This window comes from Ovis aries, chromosome 4 (genome assembly GCF_016772045.2).
Source record: "Ovis aries strain OAR_USU_Benz2616 breed Rambouillet chromosome 4, ARS-UI_Ramb_v3.0, whole genome shotgun sequence".
In the NCBI taxonomy this organism is placed as follows: Eukaryota; Metazoa; Chordata; class Mammalia; order Artiodactyla; family Bovidae; genus Ovis; species Ovis aries.
Genome location: NC_056057.1, coordinates 78,286,743 through 78,304,645, shown reverse-complemented (window position 1 = coordinate 78,304,645; position 17,903 = coordinate 78,286,743). Strand labels below are relative to the sequence as shown.

Genomic DNA, 17,903 nt, shown 5'->3' with positions numbered 1-17,903 from the left:
CACTTTCACTTTTCACTTTCATGCATTGGAGAAGCAAATGGCAACCCACTCCAGTGTTCTTGCCTGGAGAATCCCGGGGACGGGGAGCCTGGTGGGCTGCTGTCTCTGGGGTCGCACAGAGTCGGACACGACTGAAGCGACTTAGCAGCAGCAGCAGGAGAGGACCTGAGGAATGAGGCTCGAGCAGGTGAAGAGAGGCAGCGGGGACACTCTTCCCAGAGGTAGACGCATGAGCAAAGGTCCCAAGGAAGGAGGGGGCTGGGGTCCTGCTGCCTGAAAGGGCTCTGAGCTTGTGGTGGGGATAATTCTGGAAGGCCTATCTGATTAGGATTTGCCATTTTCCTAAGAGCAGTGAGAAGAGGGGCGGGGGGTGCTTCAAACTAGGCAGCGCTCTCCATAGACAACTGGTAGCCACAGGGAATGAGACCACAGCAGGTTAGAATTTGAGAGAAGGTGGAAGTCCAGGGTGATAGCTGATAACTGTGCTGATCTCAATGTTACTTAAAGGTGGAGCCCGTTTGCCTTGATGGGGGCCCCAAATAATGAATGGAGGTGAAGGTAGGCTGCAGGATCATGATGTGAGCCTTGGGGCAGGCGCCTGCCCTAAGACAAGAACACTGGAAGGAAGGAGCCAGCTTAGCCATCAGCGCTGGGGAGAGACTCTGGAGTAGGCCATGTCCGGGCTTTGGGGGGCTGCCTCAAGTCTGGGTTCCGAATCAAGCTGCTCTTCCAGGTCAGGAGCAGACAGACGCAGACCTGCATGGTGGGGATGTTACCCCGCCCACCTCCAGGAGAGGAGAAGTGTGACAAGGGGAAGCATCCGTAAGTTCTGAGCCCTTCCACGACACAGCCAGAATCCACAGCAAACAGGTCAACCTCTGTCCACGCCAGCGGGTCACAATTAAGCAAGGATGCCCCCCAAATCAGAGTGCCCCAGGAAGAGGAAGGGAGCAGCTGTGAGAGCAGAGAGGCCACCTATCAAGAGAGGAGAAGGTCTGGGACTGGAGAAGGGCTGGGAGGGGAGGTGCTGGAGAGCTAGGGTGAAGGGCTGGGGGGCAGGGGGGTGGGGAGGACCCAAGGGGCTGGGGAGGGGATCTGCTGGTCAGAGTGGGTAGAGGTGTGTCTACTCTGGCCTTCCTTGGGTTGGCTTCCTGGAGAAGCCCAGGCACAGGGATGCCCTCCCAGACTCTGGAAGGTCCTGGCTCCCAGCATCCCAGATATAGGATTCTCAGGGCCTGGGATGGCCACAGTCAGCACCGACACAGACAGCAGCTGGGACAGTATGTGCCCCAGTGTGTTCTCTGCCCAAGCCCTGCCCAAAGACAGCCCTGGGACCCCCAACTTCCCCAATGGCCCACTAGGAACAATGGGCCTACAGGAGTGGGGGAGAGAGAAAGAGACCAAGGCTGTGGGGAGAGTCAGAAACCCACGAGGGGCAGCCTCAGATGTAGGGATCAGCAGAGGACACGGGTGACATTTGCCACGTTGGCGATGGCTGGAGACTGTATACCCATAGACACAAGCCATGCCCATCACAGACTCAACATCCTTTATTGCACAGCGAGAGTGCGATCTGTCACTGGTGTGGGCGCAGGTGGAGAACCTCTCAGCAGCTTGGCCACAGGAGGGTGAAGGTACCACGGCTGCAGCGGAAATCTGGCTCTGGCTGCTCTGATCTGTGCTCCACGGATACCAGGCGCCGGGCCCCGCGCTGGGTGAGGGGGATGCAATCGGACACGCGGACCTCCAGGGCCCGTCCCTCCCTGAAGGAAGGAGGGCAGGGTCAGGATGGGCCAGGCTCCTTAGATAGGCAGCCGCCGCCCTGCCCGTGCCCAGGGACTCACCCCTGGCAGTGTGCGGCCAGCACCCCCACCAGCTCCCCGATGCGGTTGTCCAGTGGCGGCTGGGAGCGGTGCAGACACACCACCAGGTCGTCATAGCCCCGCGCGTGCAGCACCACCAGCTGGTCCCGCCCGCTGGTCACGCTCAGCCCGGTCACCTGAAGGGGGCAGGGTCTCAGGGTCAGGGGTGTGGCAGGCCCTCCACCCTGACCTTGCATTCTGGAGGGCCCCAGCATCCCAGGAACACACGTTCGCCTGGGTGTCTTCCCTTCCCAGCACCCTGCCCTCTTCAGACAGCCTCTTCGAGCTCCAGTCCTCCATCCTCCCTGCAGGCTGTACAGTCCTGCCGTCCCCTCTAGGTCCCTTTCCTCCCTTTCTGGTCCTGCCCATTAAGGAGAGGGGTGGGCAAGGTGCACCACACAAGAGGACTTTTGCCGTGACGGAATATTCTAGATCTGCAAAGTCTAACATGGCACCATTGCTCACTTATAGCTTTCTAGAACCTGAATGTGCCGGTGCAACTAAGAAGCTGAACTTTCACTTTTCTTTCCTTGTCCATTGCATTTAAAATATCCACACTGGTAGTGGCCATGGTACCAGATGGTCCCTCATCCTGAGAGCTATAGGGACTCCCAGCCTCAGTTTCTGCCCTGGGTTGTCCCTTGTCCTGAGGAAGTATGAGCTGTGACTCCAGGGAGTAGTGGGCCAAAGAGCTAGGCAGAGGGGTGAAGGGAAGGGACAAGGTCCCATGGGTGGCAGCCACACACTGCAGCCAGGACCACGTGGTCCAGGTAGGGAGGACCCCCAGGCAGGCTCAGGCGCAGATGTGGGAAAGAGGGGCCATTTGGCTCTGCCCAAGAGTTCAGCAGGAGCGGGGTGAGGAGGCTGAGCATGGAGTTTGGGGCCCTATACCCATGGGCAGGCTGTTCAGTGGGGGTTGAGGGGAAGCCGCCATCCTGAGCCGATGCTGAGTTCTAGATAGCTCTGGTCATCCCAGGGAGACATGAGGGGAGGGGCCCAGCAGCAGTGCCCAGCAGGACACTGGGCCCGCTGGAGCCCGGCGAATGCCTCTGCCCTCCCACAGGGCTCACCGCGTCCAGGGGCACGGCCCGCATCACCCGGTACTGCCGGCCTGGCTCCAGCTTGTAGAGGTGCCGATCTGTGAGCAACAGTGCCCGGTCCCGGCTTTTGCTGAAGCGATTCACCTGCAGGACGGGTGGTTTCAGGGTCACTGCCTGGCCCAGGGGGCTCCCCAGGAGGTATGGCTGGAGGCCTCCCCTCTGTGAAGCCATTCTCTCACTAACTGGGTTGGAGCTGAAGTTTTCGAAGTTCAAGAGTAGTTGTGAAACCTCTTAGCTGGGCCTAAGCCAGGGCTGTCATCAGCCAGCAGCCCTGAACCCACTGCTCACCTTTCTGACGTGGCTGGAGAAGAGCACGGCCCCAAAGCCGTCTTTTTCCCGAAGCGTCTTCAGTCGCTGAGCAAACAGGCCTGAGGCTGTGGGGTTGTCTGTGGGCTGGGGACAGTTGGGGGTTGCGTGGGGTGAGGTTGTGGGACCATGCGTGATTGACCAAGACTCTTAACGAATCCGCACAGCTATCCTTGACCTCAGAAAACCTCATCATGTCATGCACGAGCCTCCCGGTGGGCCCAGCCACCACGCTGGGTTTCCTGAAGCCCACCACACAGACCCCTGCAGCCCTAAGGTTCTAGGCACATATCTGAGCCCCCCACACCCACCCACCCACCCACCCACCCAGCTCCTCAGGCCAGGCCTGGACAGACGCTGAGATGGAAGGGGCCAAGCAGGACCTGGCTCTTCCATGCTAAGCCATCCATTTGGGCCAACCTCATACCCCTGAGGCTTCTGCCCCTGCAGAACTGGGCCAGGGGGCCACTCACAGTGCCCATGTGGGCCAACGGGAGCCATGGTGTTGGGTGCCAGTCAAGGGGCTGTGCCTAACAAGGGGGTCTGTGCCTGAGAATGGGAGGTTGAGAACATAGGAAAGGGAGTGGGAGTAGGGTACTGAAGGCTCTCAGTAAAGCCTACGTCAGCTGGTTCTCAGTGAAAACCCTTAAACTGTGGAGGCAAGGGGCAAGGACACAGGGGGACAGCCCACAGGACAGCCAGGCCCAGAGACCGGACAGCTAAGGTGGACACAGGCAAGGTCTCAGCCTGGAGCCCCTCCCTGGCAGCCAGCCCCCGCAGCCCCGACACTTACGGAGGACAAGTAGTCCCGGGCCCAGGCCCGCCGGCAGCCCCAGTCCTGCCGTAGCTCCTGCAGGGCTGCCATGGCGGCCACCTTGGCCTTGATCTGAGCCATGTCCGAAGGGGGGATGTTCTTCACCAGCTGCCGGGCCCGCCACCTGGAGAGGGCCAGGTAGTCAGATGGACCGCTGTGAAGGCCTTGCCCCTCCCCACTCCTGGTTCTGTCCCCTTGCCTGAGAACACACGTTAATGACTTTTCACGTCCTTTACCCCAGTAGGAGAAGGCCAAGCCCCTCAGCCTGGCACTGGCCGCCCTCTGTGTCCCAGCCTCCCTGGTCTCAATGGAAGGTGGCCTCTCCCCCTCTGAGCACACTGGTTGCCCTTCACACCTTGTCCTAAAGAACTCCTACTCAGCCTTCAAAGCCTGGCTTAGTTGCAGTTTCCCTTACTTCTAGCTTCAACCTACCACCCACCCTGCAGGGCCCTAGGAAGGAGATAAAGGCCTGCAAGCCCTCCAGATGTCCAGAATGGTGCTGGAGACATTAGGAATCTTCTAGCGGTTGTGAGGTGTAGGCTGTCAACGGATGCGCACAGCCCTCTGTCTTCCTGTTTATCCAGTGGGACTGTGTGTCTCCTAGCTGGCTCTGTGGGGTTCAGATGACCTGGTCCAGGTGTTCAATGGGCTCTAGCTGAGTGGAAAAGACCAAGGGGGGTGGGGGCGGAGAGCAAGTACCTGGAGAAGAGGGCCTGGCAGATGTCCTGGAAAGGCTGCAGCACGGTGGGCGGTGGGGGCCAGACGAGGTCACGGCCATAGTGCGGGGGCTGCCGCGCAGCCTGGAATCGCCGCTGCAGCTCTGTCAGGTGAGCACGCACCTTGTGCCTCCGGAACCAGCGCATGATGGTGTAGATGGCCCTCAGTCGCCGGCAGCGCCTCCTGGCCAGCGTGCCCCGCCATGCCTGGGGGCCGGTAGGAGGTGGTGCTCCGTCAGGCCGTGCCAGGCCCCACCTCCCTCACATGTGCTGCTGTGCTGTGCTTAGTCTCTCAGTCGTGCCCCACTCTTTGTGACCCTATGGACCGTAGCCCTCCAAGCTCCTCTGTCCATGGGGATTCTCTAGGCAAGAATACTGGAGTAGGTTGCCATGCCCTTCTCCAGGGGGTCTTCCCAACCCAGGGATCAAACCCAGGTCTCCTGCATTGCAGGTGGATTCTTTACTCTCTGAGCCACCAGAGAAGCTCCTCCCTCATATGAGGAGATCCCAAATTGGAGGAGTACCCTGAGAATGTGACCATCAAATCCTACGAGACTGGAGACCCTACAAGACGAGCAGCCCAGTGAACTCACAGATTAAAACCTGACTTGAACAGACTGAGGACACGATTGGGGACATGTGGTTACTGACTGGACAGGACACAGGAAGTCAGAAACAACTTTCTAAATCCTATTTCTGGGATGGTGTGGTATTGTGTCATGTTCTTAAAAATAACCCCTGTGTGTTAGAGGAGATATCAGAGGTAACAACAAAACGCAGTGTGTCATCATTCATTGGATTCTTGGTTTTTAAAAGACATAATGGGTCATGGTGGGACCCTTTTGGAAATTTGAATATGGCCTACATGTTAGATAATCAGCTATGTAGGTTATATTTTATCAGTGTTAGTTTTCTTGAATGGGCTAATGTCAGTGTGGTTATAAAGAGGAATGTCCTTGTTCTCAGGATACACGTGTGATGAAGGATTTAGAGGTCATTACTTTATGTGGATAGGGAAATAATGCAAATCTATGGGTATCTGTATGTGGATGTGGAAAGAGATAAAGGCAGACAGACAGAGATGGGGCGGTGGGCGAGAACACATAATTGTAGCCATCCAGTTGAATGGTACATTGTACGAATCTTTCTAGTTTTTATAGGTTTGAAGTGTTCAAAGTAAAACATTATGAGGAGAGGTGGGAGAATCCTTATCCTTTGGAAAGGCATACTGAAATGATTATAAACGAAATGATTCGATTCAAAATAAAGCGAATGAAGGTAAGGTGCCTACACAAAACCACAGGGGTCATGAGGCAGGGAAGTCAGAGACTGGGAATTCAGTACACCATTCTGCCTGAGTTTCTCCAGGTTTGAAATATTTCAGGATAAATGGAAGAAAGGAAGGGAAAGGAAAGAAGTAAAGAAGCCAGATTCCTGATTATCTTGTTTTGAGCACCTGGGCCACACTTTTTGCTTGTCAGTTTCGATCTCCATTTGTCACCTGTGAGCAGGGGACTTCTCTAGTACTTGGAACAGTGTCTGTGGTCCCCTCAGTGCACTCACACACACCCCCTACCTCGGGTGGTGCACACCCATCTCTCTCCTACCCCCAAGTAATGCTCAGAGCGCTCTCCAGCCCCCCTCGACACCGGCCCTGGCAGGCGTCCAGCTGGCCGCACCTTCTGCAGCAGCAGCACGATGATGGGGATGAGACAGGCGCGGCTCTGCTCCAGAGTGACCAGTGTGCGGGGCGAACGGATGAAGAGCTTGCTGTGGCCAAAGGCCACGTCCCCATGCAGCCCGTGCTGCTCCAGGAGAGCGCCCACGGCCGCCTTATCCGAGCCCAGCAGGTGATTCGGCCACGTGTACTCACATGTCATCTTGTACCTGTCACGGCAGGACCCGGCTGTGGGCGCTGGGCCCTGGGAAGGGGTGTGGACCTAAGCCGCCATCCTCCTCCCCTCTCCTCCCCCCGACCCTCTCCCTCCTCCTCTCCTCCCCCTCCTCCCTCCCGCCCTTTCCCCCAAGCCACTCCCACTCCAACGCCAGCTCCCTGCCACGCCCACACCCCTGCCACGCCTACACCCCGTGCCACGCCCATACCCCTCCGTGCCATGCCCACGTCCGCCCACCCTGCCCAGCCCCACTCCTTGTGTCACGCGAGGGGCCTTCAAGACTGGCAGTGTCCCCGGGTCAGCAGCAGCCTGCAGGCTTCGGCACTGACGTCTGAAAAGCGCTCGTTGCTTTGGGCACCCCCTGCCGGCTGATGGAACTTCTCAAGGACCAGTCCCCTGGGAGAAGGGGCTGTACCTGAGCAGGAATCGAGGATAGGGCTGGCGGGAAGCGAAGCCTGCCCTGCGGACCCTCACGTTCTCCAGCAGCCCCAGATATGCGACCTGGTGGCGACAGTGACCCTCATCCAGCTTCCCGGCCACCTTGTCCTCATTGGGCTTGATGCAGCGGACGTAGAAGGGCTCCTGTGGGGACAAAGGACACTCGGAGAGGCCAGTGTCACAGCCCTGCAGTTACCGGACAGGGGCAGTGAGGAGCTCAGGCCTGTCTCTGTCCCTCCAATGCTGCCATCCATAGGGCAGAGAATCTCTCAGGGGGACAGGGAGGCCTGGGGGCCAAGGGCAGGCAAAAGGGCAAAGCCAGACAGGAAGAGAGTGAGGATGAGGGCGTGGTGGGCAGAATGGGACCTGGGAGCTCCAGTGCTGGGTGTGGGCAGGAAGCTGGCCCACATTCAGGTTCTGACAGTGCAGCAGAGCCCCTCAGCTCTTCCTCTTGCCTTCCCAGAGGCCCTACAGAGTCTCTGGACATTCTGATGTTAATCTGGCCCTGGCATCCTCCTGCTGCCCTCTCTGACTTTGGGCCCCAATCTCTGCAAGATGTGAGAGCCACTTTCTTGTCCTGGTGGCTCCAGCTTCCAGAAAGCTAATCCTGGCTCCAGGCAGGACCAGGGCTGGGCCAACTCAAGTTCTGGGTGAGGTCTTCCCCAGAAGCAATGGGGCCGGGGGAAGGCTACAAGGATCTTGTGTTTACTCAAGCCTTGGCCCAGCCCAGGGCATTGTAACCTGAGCAGTGGCAGGTCCCTTTCTGCTGGAGGAGGTATGGCTCACAGCAGACAGGAAAGGAACACCCTCTTATGATGCAAGGAGGCAGTGGAGGACCCAGCTTGACATTCAGGCACAGACAGAAGGATCTGAAAGGATCCAGACTCAAGGTGGGGGTGCTGTACCTTGGAGGCCAGGTTTTCCACCAGGGCCACCATGGAGTTCTTGAAGAGTGTGCCGGCTGTCAGGGGACGCTTGGTCACCTCCGTGATGTCCTGCTGCCCATCTGGCCACATGGCCCGCAGGGTGGGATCCGTGCTGTGGACATAGGCCGCATGCCCAGATGCCCTCCAGGAGGACAGCCCCCACCCCAGCTCAGCCCTGTGTAACCTTCATGACCTCGGGCTGTGAGGGTCAGACGGAGTGTCTGAAGGCCCTTCCAGCCGGAGTGCCTGGGCCTTCACCGTCTGGCACCCACGCACAGCCCCAGAGAGCCCCCCTCACCTGTTGTACAGCAGCCGCTTGAAGTCCTGGAAGAGGAAGTCTCTGTTCTTATCAATGAAGCCCTCCACAGAGTACCTGGGGGAGGGCAGGGGGAGGGCCAGTGAGGAGGCAAGGGGCTTCTGACCCCCTAGTGTGCCCCTCCCCCTCCTCCCACCTGGCCAGCCTCCCTTCCTGTCTCCTCACATGCTCCTCTTTCTTCCCGTCTCCTATCTGCTTTCCCTCTCATCATATAAGACCTCTTCCCTCAGAAGTTTCTCTTCTGAAAGATGAGTCAAGGGGTTATGCCCACAGAGCCAAATGTTGCATCACTGAATCCTGGCTTTAGCACATACATGCTGTGTGACTTGGAACAAGTGACTTAAACTCTCTGTGCCTCAGTAGACATCACACCCTCAGTGCCTACTGAGTTTCCATAAATAAATGTCAGCAATTGCAGTTACAACCAGGAACTCCTGAGTCATTGGTCTGTTTGGCTCCTTGGCCTGGAGAACTTCAGATTCATCATTCTAGCCTTTGCTAGAAAGCTCAGTGCCAAAATCTTGGCTTCACTTGCAGTTCCTAGAAAAGTCTCGGGGCCATGGGATCTGACTTCTGGCAGCTTCGCCTTTTTGATTTTATTTCTTCTCCTTGTGAAGGACACATGGGACATTTGTGCCTCTCTCTGTGAGTCACCTCAGATCCAATTCTGGGTGATGTGTGTGACAGGGGAATTAATAATAATCATGGCCACTTTTGGGAGACACTAGGGACTTTGGTGCTCAGTGTGTGGCCTGAGGACTGGCTATGTCCACCTGGCCTGGGAGTTCATTAAAAACACATCATCTGGCCTCTCTATTCCGCCTCGCTGACTAAAGGTGACAAGAACTGGCCCCAGGGCTTCCCTGATGGCTCAGTGGTGAAGAATCTGCCTGCCAATGCAGGGGACATGGGCTTAGTCCCTGGTCTGGGAAGATGCCACATGGCGCAGAGCAACTAAACCCGTGCTCCACAACTGTTGAGCCTGGGAGCTGCGACTACTGAAGCTTGTGAACCCTAGAGCCTGTGCTCTGCAACAAGAGAAGCCACCACAATGAGAAGCCCGTGCACTGAAACTACAGAGTATCCCCTGCTCTCTGCAACTACAGAAACGTCCACACAGCAACAAAAGTCCAGCGTGGCCAATAAATAAAGAAATACATAATTTTTAAAAAATGAAAGAACTGGTCCTGGGCTCAGAACAGAGGTCCCACCCTAGCTGCACCTCAGAATCTCCAGCCACTCTACCAGAAATTGGCTTTTTCTTTTTTAAAGCTGCCCAGAAGATTCTAGGATACAGCCAGGGCTAAGAATCACAATCTTAAAAGCCCTAATTGATATTTCTCATTTGTGAATCTGGTGAAGAGCATATTTCCAGTGTCTTAAAAAGGGGAAGGGGCGGTGAGGGGGAACCAGACGCCCAGTGGGGGGGAACCAGACGCCCAGTGGGGGGCCCTTACGTGACATCCCCTGCATAGTGCTTGATCCGGAAGTCTCGGCCAAACTCCATGGTCTTGTCTGTGGGGCAGAGCTATGGATGGGGACAGCCCAGGTCAATACCTAGAAGGTGTGAGGGGGATCTGGGAGAGAAAGGTGAGACAGCCCTGCAGAGGAGGCTGAGCCACCACCAAGACCCCCCACCCACCCCAAGACAGGCAGTGTGCACCGTGGGGCACTCGCCAGTGCTGGGAAAAGTGGGAGGGGCAGAGGGAGGGGGTACCGCAGGGGCAGAGGGGCACCTGGCGGCTGGTATAGTGTGGGTGGTGGCGGTGGTGTGTGTCCAGGGTCTGCAGGAAGATCCGGTCGGTGATGGGGCCCGCAGTGCTGCAGGCCTCATCCAGCACCGCCAGGATGCCCCGGTGGGGTCGCTCCACCAGGTCCACGATGGTGGCGTTGTTGAAGTACTCCACCTGCGGCAGGCAAGCAGGGTAGCTCCCGAGCCCTGTCCGCCAGTCTCCTGCCTGTGTTCCTGCCCAGTGTCCACATCTTGCAGCCCTCCTCCGCACACCTGCTGGCCCAGCACTGTCCCTCCCCCCATCTCCCTCCCACCCGGGACCCGCGGGTTCAGGGAGGGTCGGGCACCCACGGTCTGCCAGGCGATGCCCTCCCGCTCGTATTCCTCCTGCTCCTGCTTCAGGATGAGCTGGATGAAGAGCTGCTGCAGCTTCTCATTACAGTAATTGATGCAGAACTGCTCGAAGCTGGAGGAGGGGTGGGCAGAAGGGCCGTTCAGAGTCATGCCTCGACCACCCACACTAAGGCTTTGGCTCCGTGCAGAGTGAGTGCAACCAAGAGCAGCTGTGCTGTGCTTAGTTGCTCAGCCGTGTCCAGCTCTTTGTGACTCCATGGACTGTAGCCTGCCAGGCTCCTCTGTCCATGGAATTCTCCAGGCAAGAATATTGGAGTGGGTTGCTATGCTCTCCTCCAGGGGATCTTCCCAACCCAGGGATCAAACCCAGGTTTTCCACATTGCAGGAGGATTCTTTATCATCTGGGTCACCAGGAAAGCCCATTGAATAGCAGGGATCCCCCCAGATAGATGCCCTGAAGATCGCCTGAGGGGTCTGGAGCCAGGCACCCCAAGTGGCCTCCCTGTAGGATGCATCTCCCACTCTGGGCTGCTCTTTTACCTGGTCCCCACCCCCTAGCCCACCCAGCACACGTGCCCTGAAGTGGATTGGGGAGTCCCTGTGAGGGAAAGTAAGCCAAGATCTTGGCATTCCAGGCACCAGTGGGCAGTGGCACAGCTGAAGCAGGCTTGAAGACATGAGCCTGGGGGCCAAGGACCAACCATGGTGGACACTAGGCATCCTGTTCCTCTGCCCAGCCGAGCTCCCCAGGACTAAGAGTTGGGGGGGGGGGTCAGAGTGTGGGAAGAGGTGGCGGAGCTACCCACCTATTGACGGGGAACACCTCAAAGCCATAGATGTCCAGCACACCGATGACTGTGTCCTTGCCATCACGCCGGGGGTCCCGGTCCCGGGGTTCCATGACATGATTAATCCGGTCCACCACCCACTCAAATAGTCGCTGGTACACTGCCTGGGGAGAGGCAAAGAGCCAGCTGCTTCTGACTGCCTCTGGCCTTGTCTCCTCCGGGGTTCCCCACCCACCCCCTAGAATACCTTGGCACAGGCGTCCCGGGCATAGCTGGCCTCGGCCGCAGTGTGGCCCTTCTCAATGACCTCCCTGCCTCCGGAGGCCACAGTGCGAGCTAGTAGGCAGCGCAGCACTAGCTCCCGGGGTGTGGCCGTCAGCTCAGCCACGTGGTCCACCAGCACTTCCTCGGTCACCGCCAGGTGCCCCTGCTCCAGGTTGTTCTCCTCTAGCTCCACGAACTCAATATTTCCCTGGTGATGGTAAATCATCAAGAGTCAGGCTCTGTGTCTCAGAGGAGCCTGTACACTTATGCCCAGGGAAGGGAAGGCAGGGGCATGAGGAGCAGCTCCTGGAGCAACCAAAGCCTTCCCCAAGGCCTCCCACTGGGAATGTCATGTGAATGGGCCCACCGTGTTCTCCTGTAGCTGGTTATGTGCTGCCCACACCTCATGTTTCCTCAGAGAGAGCAGAGGCTCAGAGTCACTGAGTAACCTGCCCGAAGTCACTCAACTCTTAGGTGACAGAAGCAAGAGCCAGGTCTGCGTGTTTGTTGTCAGTTGCTAAGTTGTGTCTGACTCTGTAACGCCATGGACTGCAGCATGCCAGGCTTCCCTGTCCTTCTCCATCTCCCGGAGCTTGCTCAAACTCACGTCCATTGAGTCAGTGATGCCATCCAACCATCTCATCCTCTGTTGCCCCTTCTCCTCCTGCCCTCAGTCTTTCCCAGCATCAGGAGCTTTTCCCATGAGTTGGCTATTTGCATCAAGTGGCCAAAGTATTGGAGCTTCAGCTTCAACATCAGTGGTTCCAATGAAAATTCAGAGTTGATTTCTTTTAGTTGATTTCCTTTGATTGGTTTGATCTCCTTGCAGTCCAAGGGACTCTCAAGATCAGCAGTTCAGTTTGATAGCATCAGTTCTTTGGTGCTTAGCCTTCTTTATGGTTTAACTTTCACATCTGTACGTGACCACTGGAAAAACCATGGCTTTGACTAGACAGACCTTTGTTGGCAAAGTGATGTCTCTGCTTTTTAATATGCTGTCTAGGTTTGTCATAGCTTTTCTTTCAAGGAGCAAGCATCTTTTAATTTCATGGCTGTAGTCACCGTCTGCAGTAATTTTGGAGCTCAAGAAAATAAAATCTGCCACTGTTTCCATTTTACTGAGCCCAAACTGCCCTTACCTGCTGCTGCTACTAAGTTGCTTCAGTCGTGTCCTATTCTGTGTCACCCCACAGATGGCAGCCCGCCAGGCTCCCCCATCCCTGGGATTCTCCAGGCAAGAACACTGGAGTGGGTTGCCATTTCCTTCTCCAGTGCATGAAAGTGAAAAGTGAAGGTGAAGTCGCTCAGTAGTGTCTGACCCTCAGCGACCCCATGGACTGCAGCTTTCCAGGCTCCTCCGTCCATGGGATTTTCCAAGCAAGAGTACTGGAGTGGGGTGCTATTGCCTTCTCCGCCTTACCTGCTAAGTACAGGCTAATCTACCAGACACAGACCAGACACATTATGGGAACCCATAATCGAAACAACTTAGGTTTCAGCAGAGAGAGGAGTGGGCCAGTTACACTGCTGGGTTGTTAGAGGCCAATCGTCTCCTTCAAGGGAGGTGCCCAGCCAGAGCACCACATGGGGAAGTGGCCGCAGTGCCCACAGGCAGGCTCACCAGGTGCAGTATAGCGGCCAGGATCCGGTGCACAGAGGCCACCTCCTCAGGACTGAAGCCGATCACCCGCATGGCCTCCGTCACCGCCTGGTGGTGGCTCTTCTCATCAGTGTCCAGGACCTGGGGGGGAAAGGGCTCAGCACACCACTGCCACACTGAACCTCAATTCCTCTGCCTCAGTGCACTTGCTCACCATTGCACCCCTTCCCCACGCTAAGCCCTGATTCCTCCAACTGAAAGCCTGTAGAGTCGGGCCCCACCAGTCCCGCTGAGCCATTCACACCACCCTGGGCCCAGCTCAAGCCACTGGTCTCCAGCCCCAGGGTCCTGGGACCAGGACTGACTAGAGCCTGGGCTCCCTGCCCCCACTCACATTGAGCCCTGCCCCCTGGCGGGTGAAATTATACACTGCGGGGTTTCTCTGCAGGTGCAGTTCTTGCAGCTCCTCATCCTCACAGCCCCGCAGCACCTGGAGGACCCAAACATCCCTCTGTTAGGCCCCTGAGCTCCAAAAGACTCCCCCCGTATACACCCTACCCACAAACAGATGGCATCCTTCAACCACTGTTGACCCAATGAATGCGTGGTATGAGTCAGCATGGTGATGGTGTGGACAGTGCCTGAGCCCAGGGAGGACCCATTTCTAAGTCAGACATGGTGTAGATTCTGAACAAGTCTGATGAGAACCTACTCGATGTGGTGTAGACACCACTAGAATCCAGGGAGATCCCATTTTGCTGTCAGACACTGTGTAGAAACTGCCTGTGTCCTGGGAAGACCTACTTCAGTGATCAGACATATGTAGAGATGGCCAGTGTCCAGGCACCCACTTTGGTGAGTCAGAAAGGATGTAGATACCACCTCCAAGTCCAAGGAGATCCCACCTCAGTGGGTCAGACATGGTGTAGACACCACCTGAGTTCTCAGTGGGTCTTACCCAGTGTAGACACTATCAGTGCCCAGAAGCCACCTCAGTGTCAGACACAGTGTAGACACTGCCCTGCCCAGGTCCAGGGAGACCCCACGTCAAGGCCAGATGAGGTACACACACTTCCATGTCCAGGGAATTCCCTGCCCAGTAGGGGTGGGGGAAGACAGGGGTAGGGGAGGGGAATAGACTGTGGGTGGGGCCAAGAGGACCTCCCTTGCAGGTGCCCACCTGCCAGCTTTGGCTCACCTGATAGAAGGCGTGGAAGTTCCTTTCGCCTACGTGCTGCTTAAGGACCCGAGACTGTGGAGAAAGGAACAGCTGGGCTCGTGCCTGGGACCGGCCCCATCCCAGGGGCCTGTCCCAGAGTCCCCAGGACAGGGCAGGTAGTGGGTAGCGGTGGACCTGGCTGTGGAGAGAGCCCCGCCCTGTGAACCTGAGACATCAGAGGAGGTATATTCCTGCCTCCAGGGTGCCAGGGCCGGGAGAGTCAGCATGGTCGGTCGGCTCTGCCTGGACCCCCTGAAGGAGGCCTGTGTGCAGCCCGCCTGCCCGGGTCTTGGTAGCATGGCCCACCTTCTCCAGCAGGTAGCTGTGGATGTGTCCCCCGACGGGGTCTCCTTTGAAGTCAAAGTTGATGTCCATGTACTTGCCAAAGCGGCTAGAGTTGTGGTTGCGGTTGGTGCGGGCATTGCCGAAGGCCTCCAGCACGCATGTGGACTTGAGCAGCACGTCCTTGACCCTGCGTGGAGTGGGGAGGCAGAGAGGCCAGGACTATAACACGAAGACCTTGCACTCAGGACTGTGTCCCCATGCAGGATCGCTGCCTGAGGCTTCCCAATCACAGGAGGAGAGGAGTCTGAGGGCCCGGTCTCACCCTGCGCTGCCCCTTGCAGGCGCTTGACTCTGAGATGCTGGGAAAGGCATCTGCCAGGCACTCATGCTGGGTGACCTGTAAAGCCTTGAGCTTTGAAAGGCATTGGCCCGCCTTCTCAGACCAAAGTTGTAGCCCAATGAGGAGCTGGATCTGGACACTTGGCACTGCCAGGCATATGTGCTTGAGAATTTCCAACGCTGCTGCCACCCCAATCCTATCCCGAACCCCACCTTACCCTACCTTAACAGGAAGAGGCAGGGCTCTCACACAGGAAGCTGCCCCCACAGATCCCTGTTGGTGAGCTGCTGGCAGGTAGATGGGTCCTGGTTTCTGGGTTTCTGGCCCAGCCCTGATACTGGCCTGGCATCCAGGGCTTTTCTTACTGGCAGCCAACCTCTCTGCTTCCATTGGGTCCCTGTGAGGGCCCAGTACCTGTCTGTTGGCCCTCTTCACCTCCTCCCTTTCCCATCCCTAGAGGAAGGGCATCCCTATGCTAGGCCTCGCCTCTCCTTGGGAACAAAGGTCCTAGCTGTGGGTCACTTGGAGTCTTACTGACAGCCTCTGAACTTGGCCTGAGCTGGGCTCCATTGTGTTTCTTTCCCTCCAGCAGGCACGAGACACAGGCCAGCCCTGCACCACCACCCCCGCCCCCCTGACCTCACCTCTCCACCTCGGCCCGCTGGCTTGGGTTGGTAACGGCTGCGATGTATTGCATGATGTGCTTGCTGGCTTCTGTCTTCCCTGCCCCACTCTCGCCTGCCAACAGACGGACAGTCAGAATTTTTGGCTGCTCCCCCTTAACCAGCTCCCTGTGCCCACCTGTACTCCCAGGCACTGCAACCACCACACCATCATTGACAAATGAAAACGCTGGGACCCAGGGAGGCTGTGAGCCAGCTTCTGGGCCCTGGATGCTAGGCAGGTACCTGAAATAACAATGCAGGTGTCCCTGGACCGGCGCTTCATTGCTCTGTAGGCGGCGTTGGCCACAGCATACAGATGGGGTGGCCTCTCATAGAGCTCGCGGCCCTGGTACCTGGCGATGGCTTCCGGCCCGTACAGGGGCAGCTCCTGGTAGGGGTTTACGGACACCAGCACCTCACCGATGTATGTGTAGATGCGGCCCTTCTCGAACCTGGCACAGGCAAGGCAGGTCCTCAGTGTTCAGGGCCGAGGGGACACGTACCCAGGTCCCAGGGCATTGGGCCCAGGTGGGAAGTCTTGGGGCCCTGGCCCACCCCCAGGGTTGAGGGCAGAGAAGTGCGTGGGGGGGAAGTGGTGGGGTTGACTTGAGTCTTCCACTGCCATCTTGCTGGGAGCCTCATCCACACAAAAGGTAGTGTTGGGGTCCAAGCTGCTCTCCATGGGGTGGAGTCACAGGAATCCTGACTCTGTTTTATCAAGGGACTGACTTGCCCAAGGCCACATTGGGCCAGGCAGAACTGGCAGCTTAGGTGATGGGGTTGAGCTTAGGGAGAAGATAGGGGTGGGAGGCGGAGGGAGGGACCTCCAGTTGTTTCCGTCTCAAAACCTGGGCGGGGACCCAGAAGCAGAAGCAGTACCCGCCCAGCCCCACCCAGGCAAGCAGACTGGGAGGCACTGGGAGGGTGCCTGGGGCAGCAGTGCCGCCGGCCTCCCCTGCACTTCCTCAGACCTCTCGACTCTAGTCACCATCGAGGGTGCCTGTGTCCGTCCGTCTCCTGACCCTTCTGCCCTGGGAGGAGCCCCAGCCTGCCTGTTCCCCGCAGTGTCTGGGACCCGCCCTGTCCCTGACTGCCGGTCCCGGGTTCCCCTTCCTCCACTGCTTCAGACACGGGAGTTCTCCGGTTTGGCTCCCTGCACACCCAGGACCTGCTGAAGACAGACTCCGTCTGCAAGCTGTGTGGCCCCGGGTTCAGGGTCTCAGTGTTAATATGGTGATGGTAGTACCCATCTCAGAAGCTAGCTTGTAATCTGCTTAGTTATGTGCCTCATACAACAGAGAAGCTCATTTCCGGTCTGACTCTCCATCCCACAACCCTGGCCTTGACTCAGGACCTGTGGTGTCTGACTTCAACAATCCGGGCTCAGGGGGACCTGTCCCTAGGCTCTGCACAGTGGGTACCATCCGCTCCTCATGGCTGTCCAGGGATGCAGCCAGCTCCTGCAGCCACCCGTCGTCACCACCAGCAGCTCCTCCCTGCCCTCTGCCCTCCGGCAAATAGGGCCTCGTGTCACTTCTACCAGCCACACCCTGAAGCACCCCACATGTCCCCTTGAGAGTGGCATCTCAGTTTGTCCACCTGCACCCCAGGGAGGCACCTGACCACTTCCATTTGAGCTCCCAGAGCTCAGCACAGCCTCACTAGGAAGATGGAGCGGCCACTCCGTCCAGATGCCTGGTACCTGCCTGACCCTGCCAAGAGGAAGGCTCAGGAGACACCTGAGCTTTGTGGAAGGCACGGGCCTGGGGAGCCTGCTCTAGCACTGGCTGGCTGTCCTGGCCCTGAGGGGACAGTCCTTCCAGCCCCGACATCTCCCTGAGGTCACCCAGATGGTGGGCTGATGGAGACCAGTTGGGGATGGGGACAGGGAGAAGGGGAGCCCATGCCCTGGGTCTACCTGAGTTTCAGATTCTCCATGAAGTCTTCCATGGTCACTTGGTCCAAAAGCACAAAGTCGGGCTTGCCGCACTCAGGGCCTTCATCGTCCTCCATCCTGCCGGCGCGGGAAGCACCCAGGCCAGGTTGCCCCAACCTTCCTGTGCAGAGCGGCTGAGGGGAGGGGTGCTCTCGCACAGGCCCAGCCCTCCCTGCCCGCAGCCTCCCCGCCTGCCGCCCCAGCAGTGTGGTGAAGTAGGAAGTGGGTTCTTCTGGGCCCCGGGAAGGGGTTGCCCTCCCTGCTTGCTGTCCCCTCCCAAGGGGCTCTGACCCCTGCTTCCTGGTTCCCTCCCCTCCGGGCGTGCCTAACGGTTGAGGTCGAGGCG

At 57.8% G+C, this 17,903-nt stretch overlaps 1 protein-coding gene across 1 annotated transcript; it reads right to left on the bottom strand.

The window, feature by feature from the left end:
* Positions 1-1,532: 1,532 nt before the first annotated feature.
* Positions 1,533-17,658, bottom strand: MYO1G (myosin IG). The gene is made up of 22 exons (XM_027968703.2): positions 17,540-17,658; positions 15,865-16,073; positions 15,601-15,694; positions 14,638-14,803; positions 14,311-14,364; positions 13,507-13,602; positions 13,134-13,253; positions 11,496-11,720; positions 11,267-11,412; positions 10,457-10,571; positions 10,110-10,280; positions 9,831-9,901; positions 8,356-8,430; positions 8,037-8,169; positions 7,109-7,275; positions 6,478-6,685; positions 4,782-5,005; positions 4,062-4,206; positions 3,251-3,355; positions 2,933-3,046; positions 1,845-1,999; positions 1,533-1,763 (listed from the first exon to the last, which is right to left on the bottom strand). The coding sequence occupies exons 1-22, from the start codon at positions 17,632-17,634 to the stop codon at positions 1,607-1,609; spliced, it is 3,045 nt and encodes a 1,014-aa protein (XP_027824504.1). The 5' UTR covers positions 17,635-17,658; the 3' UTR covers positions 1,533-1,606.
* Between the last annotated feature and the right edge of the window lie 245 nt (positions 17,659-17,903).

Excerpts from the sequence above, each read along its gene's own strand:
- MYO1G (XM_027968703.2), bottom strand. The coding sequence starts at position 17,634 with ATGGAGGACGATGAAGGCCCTGAGTGCGGCAAGCCCGACTTTGTGCTT. Across the intron at positions 16,074-17,539 it reads ATGGAGAATCTGAAACTCAG|GTTCGAGAAGGGCCGCATCT; the intron begins GTAGACCCAGGG and ends TGCCTGTGCCAG. Across the intron at positions 3,047-3,250 it reads TCTCCAGCCACGTCAGAAAG|GTGAATCGCTTCAGCAAAAG; the intron begins GTGAGCAGTGGG and ends CCCGTCCTGCAG.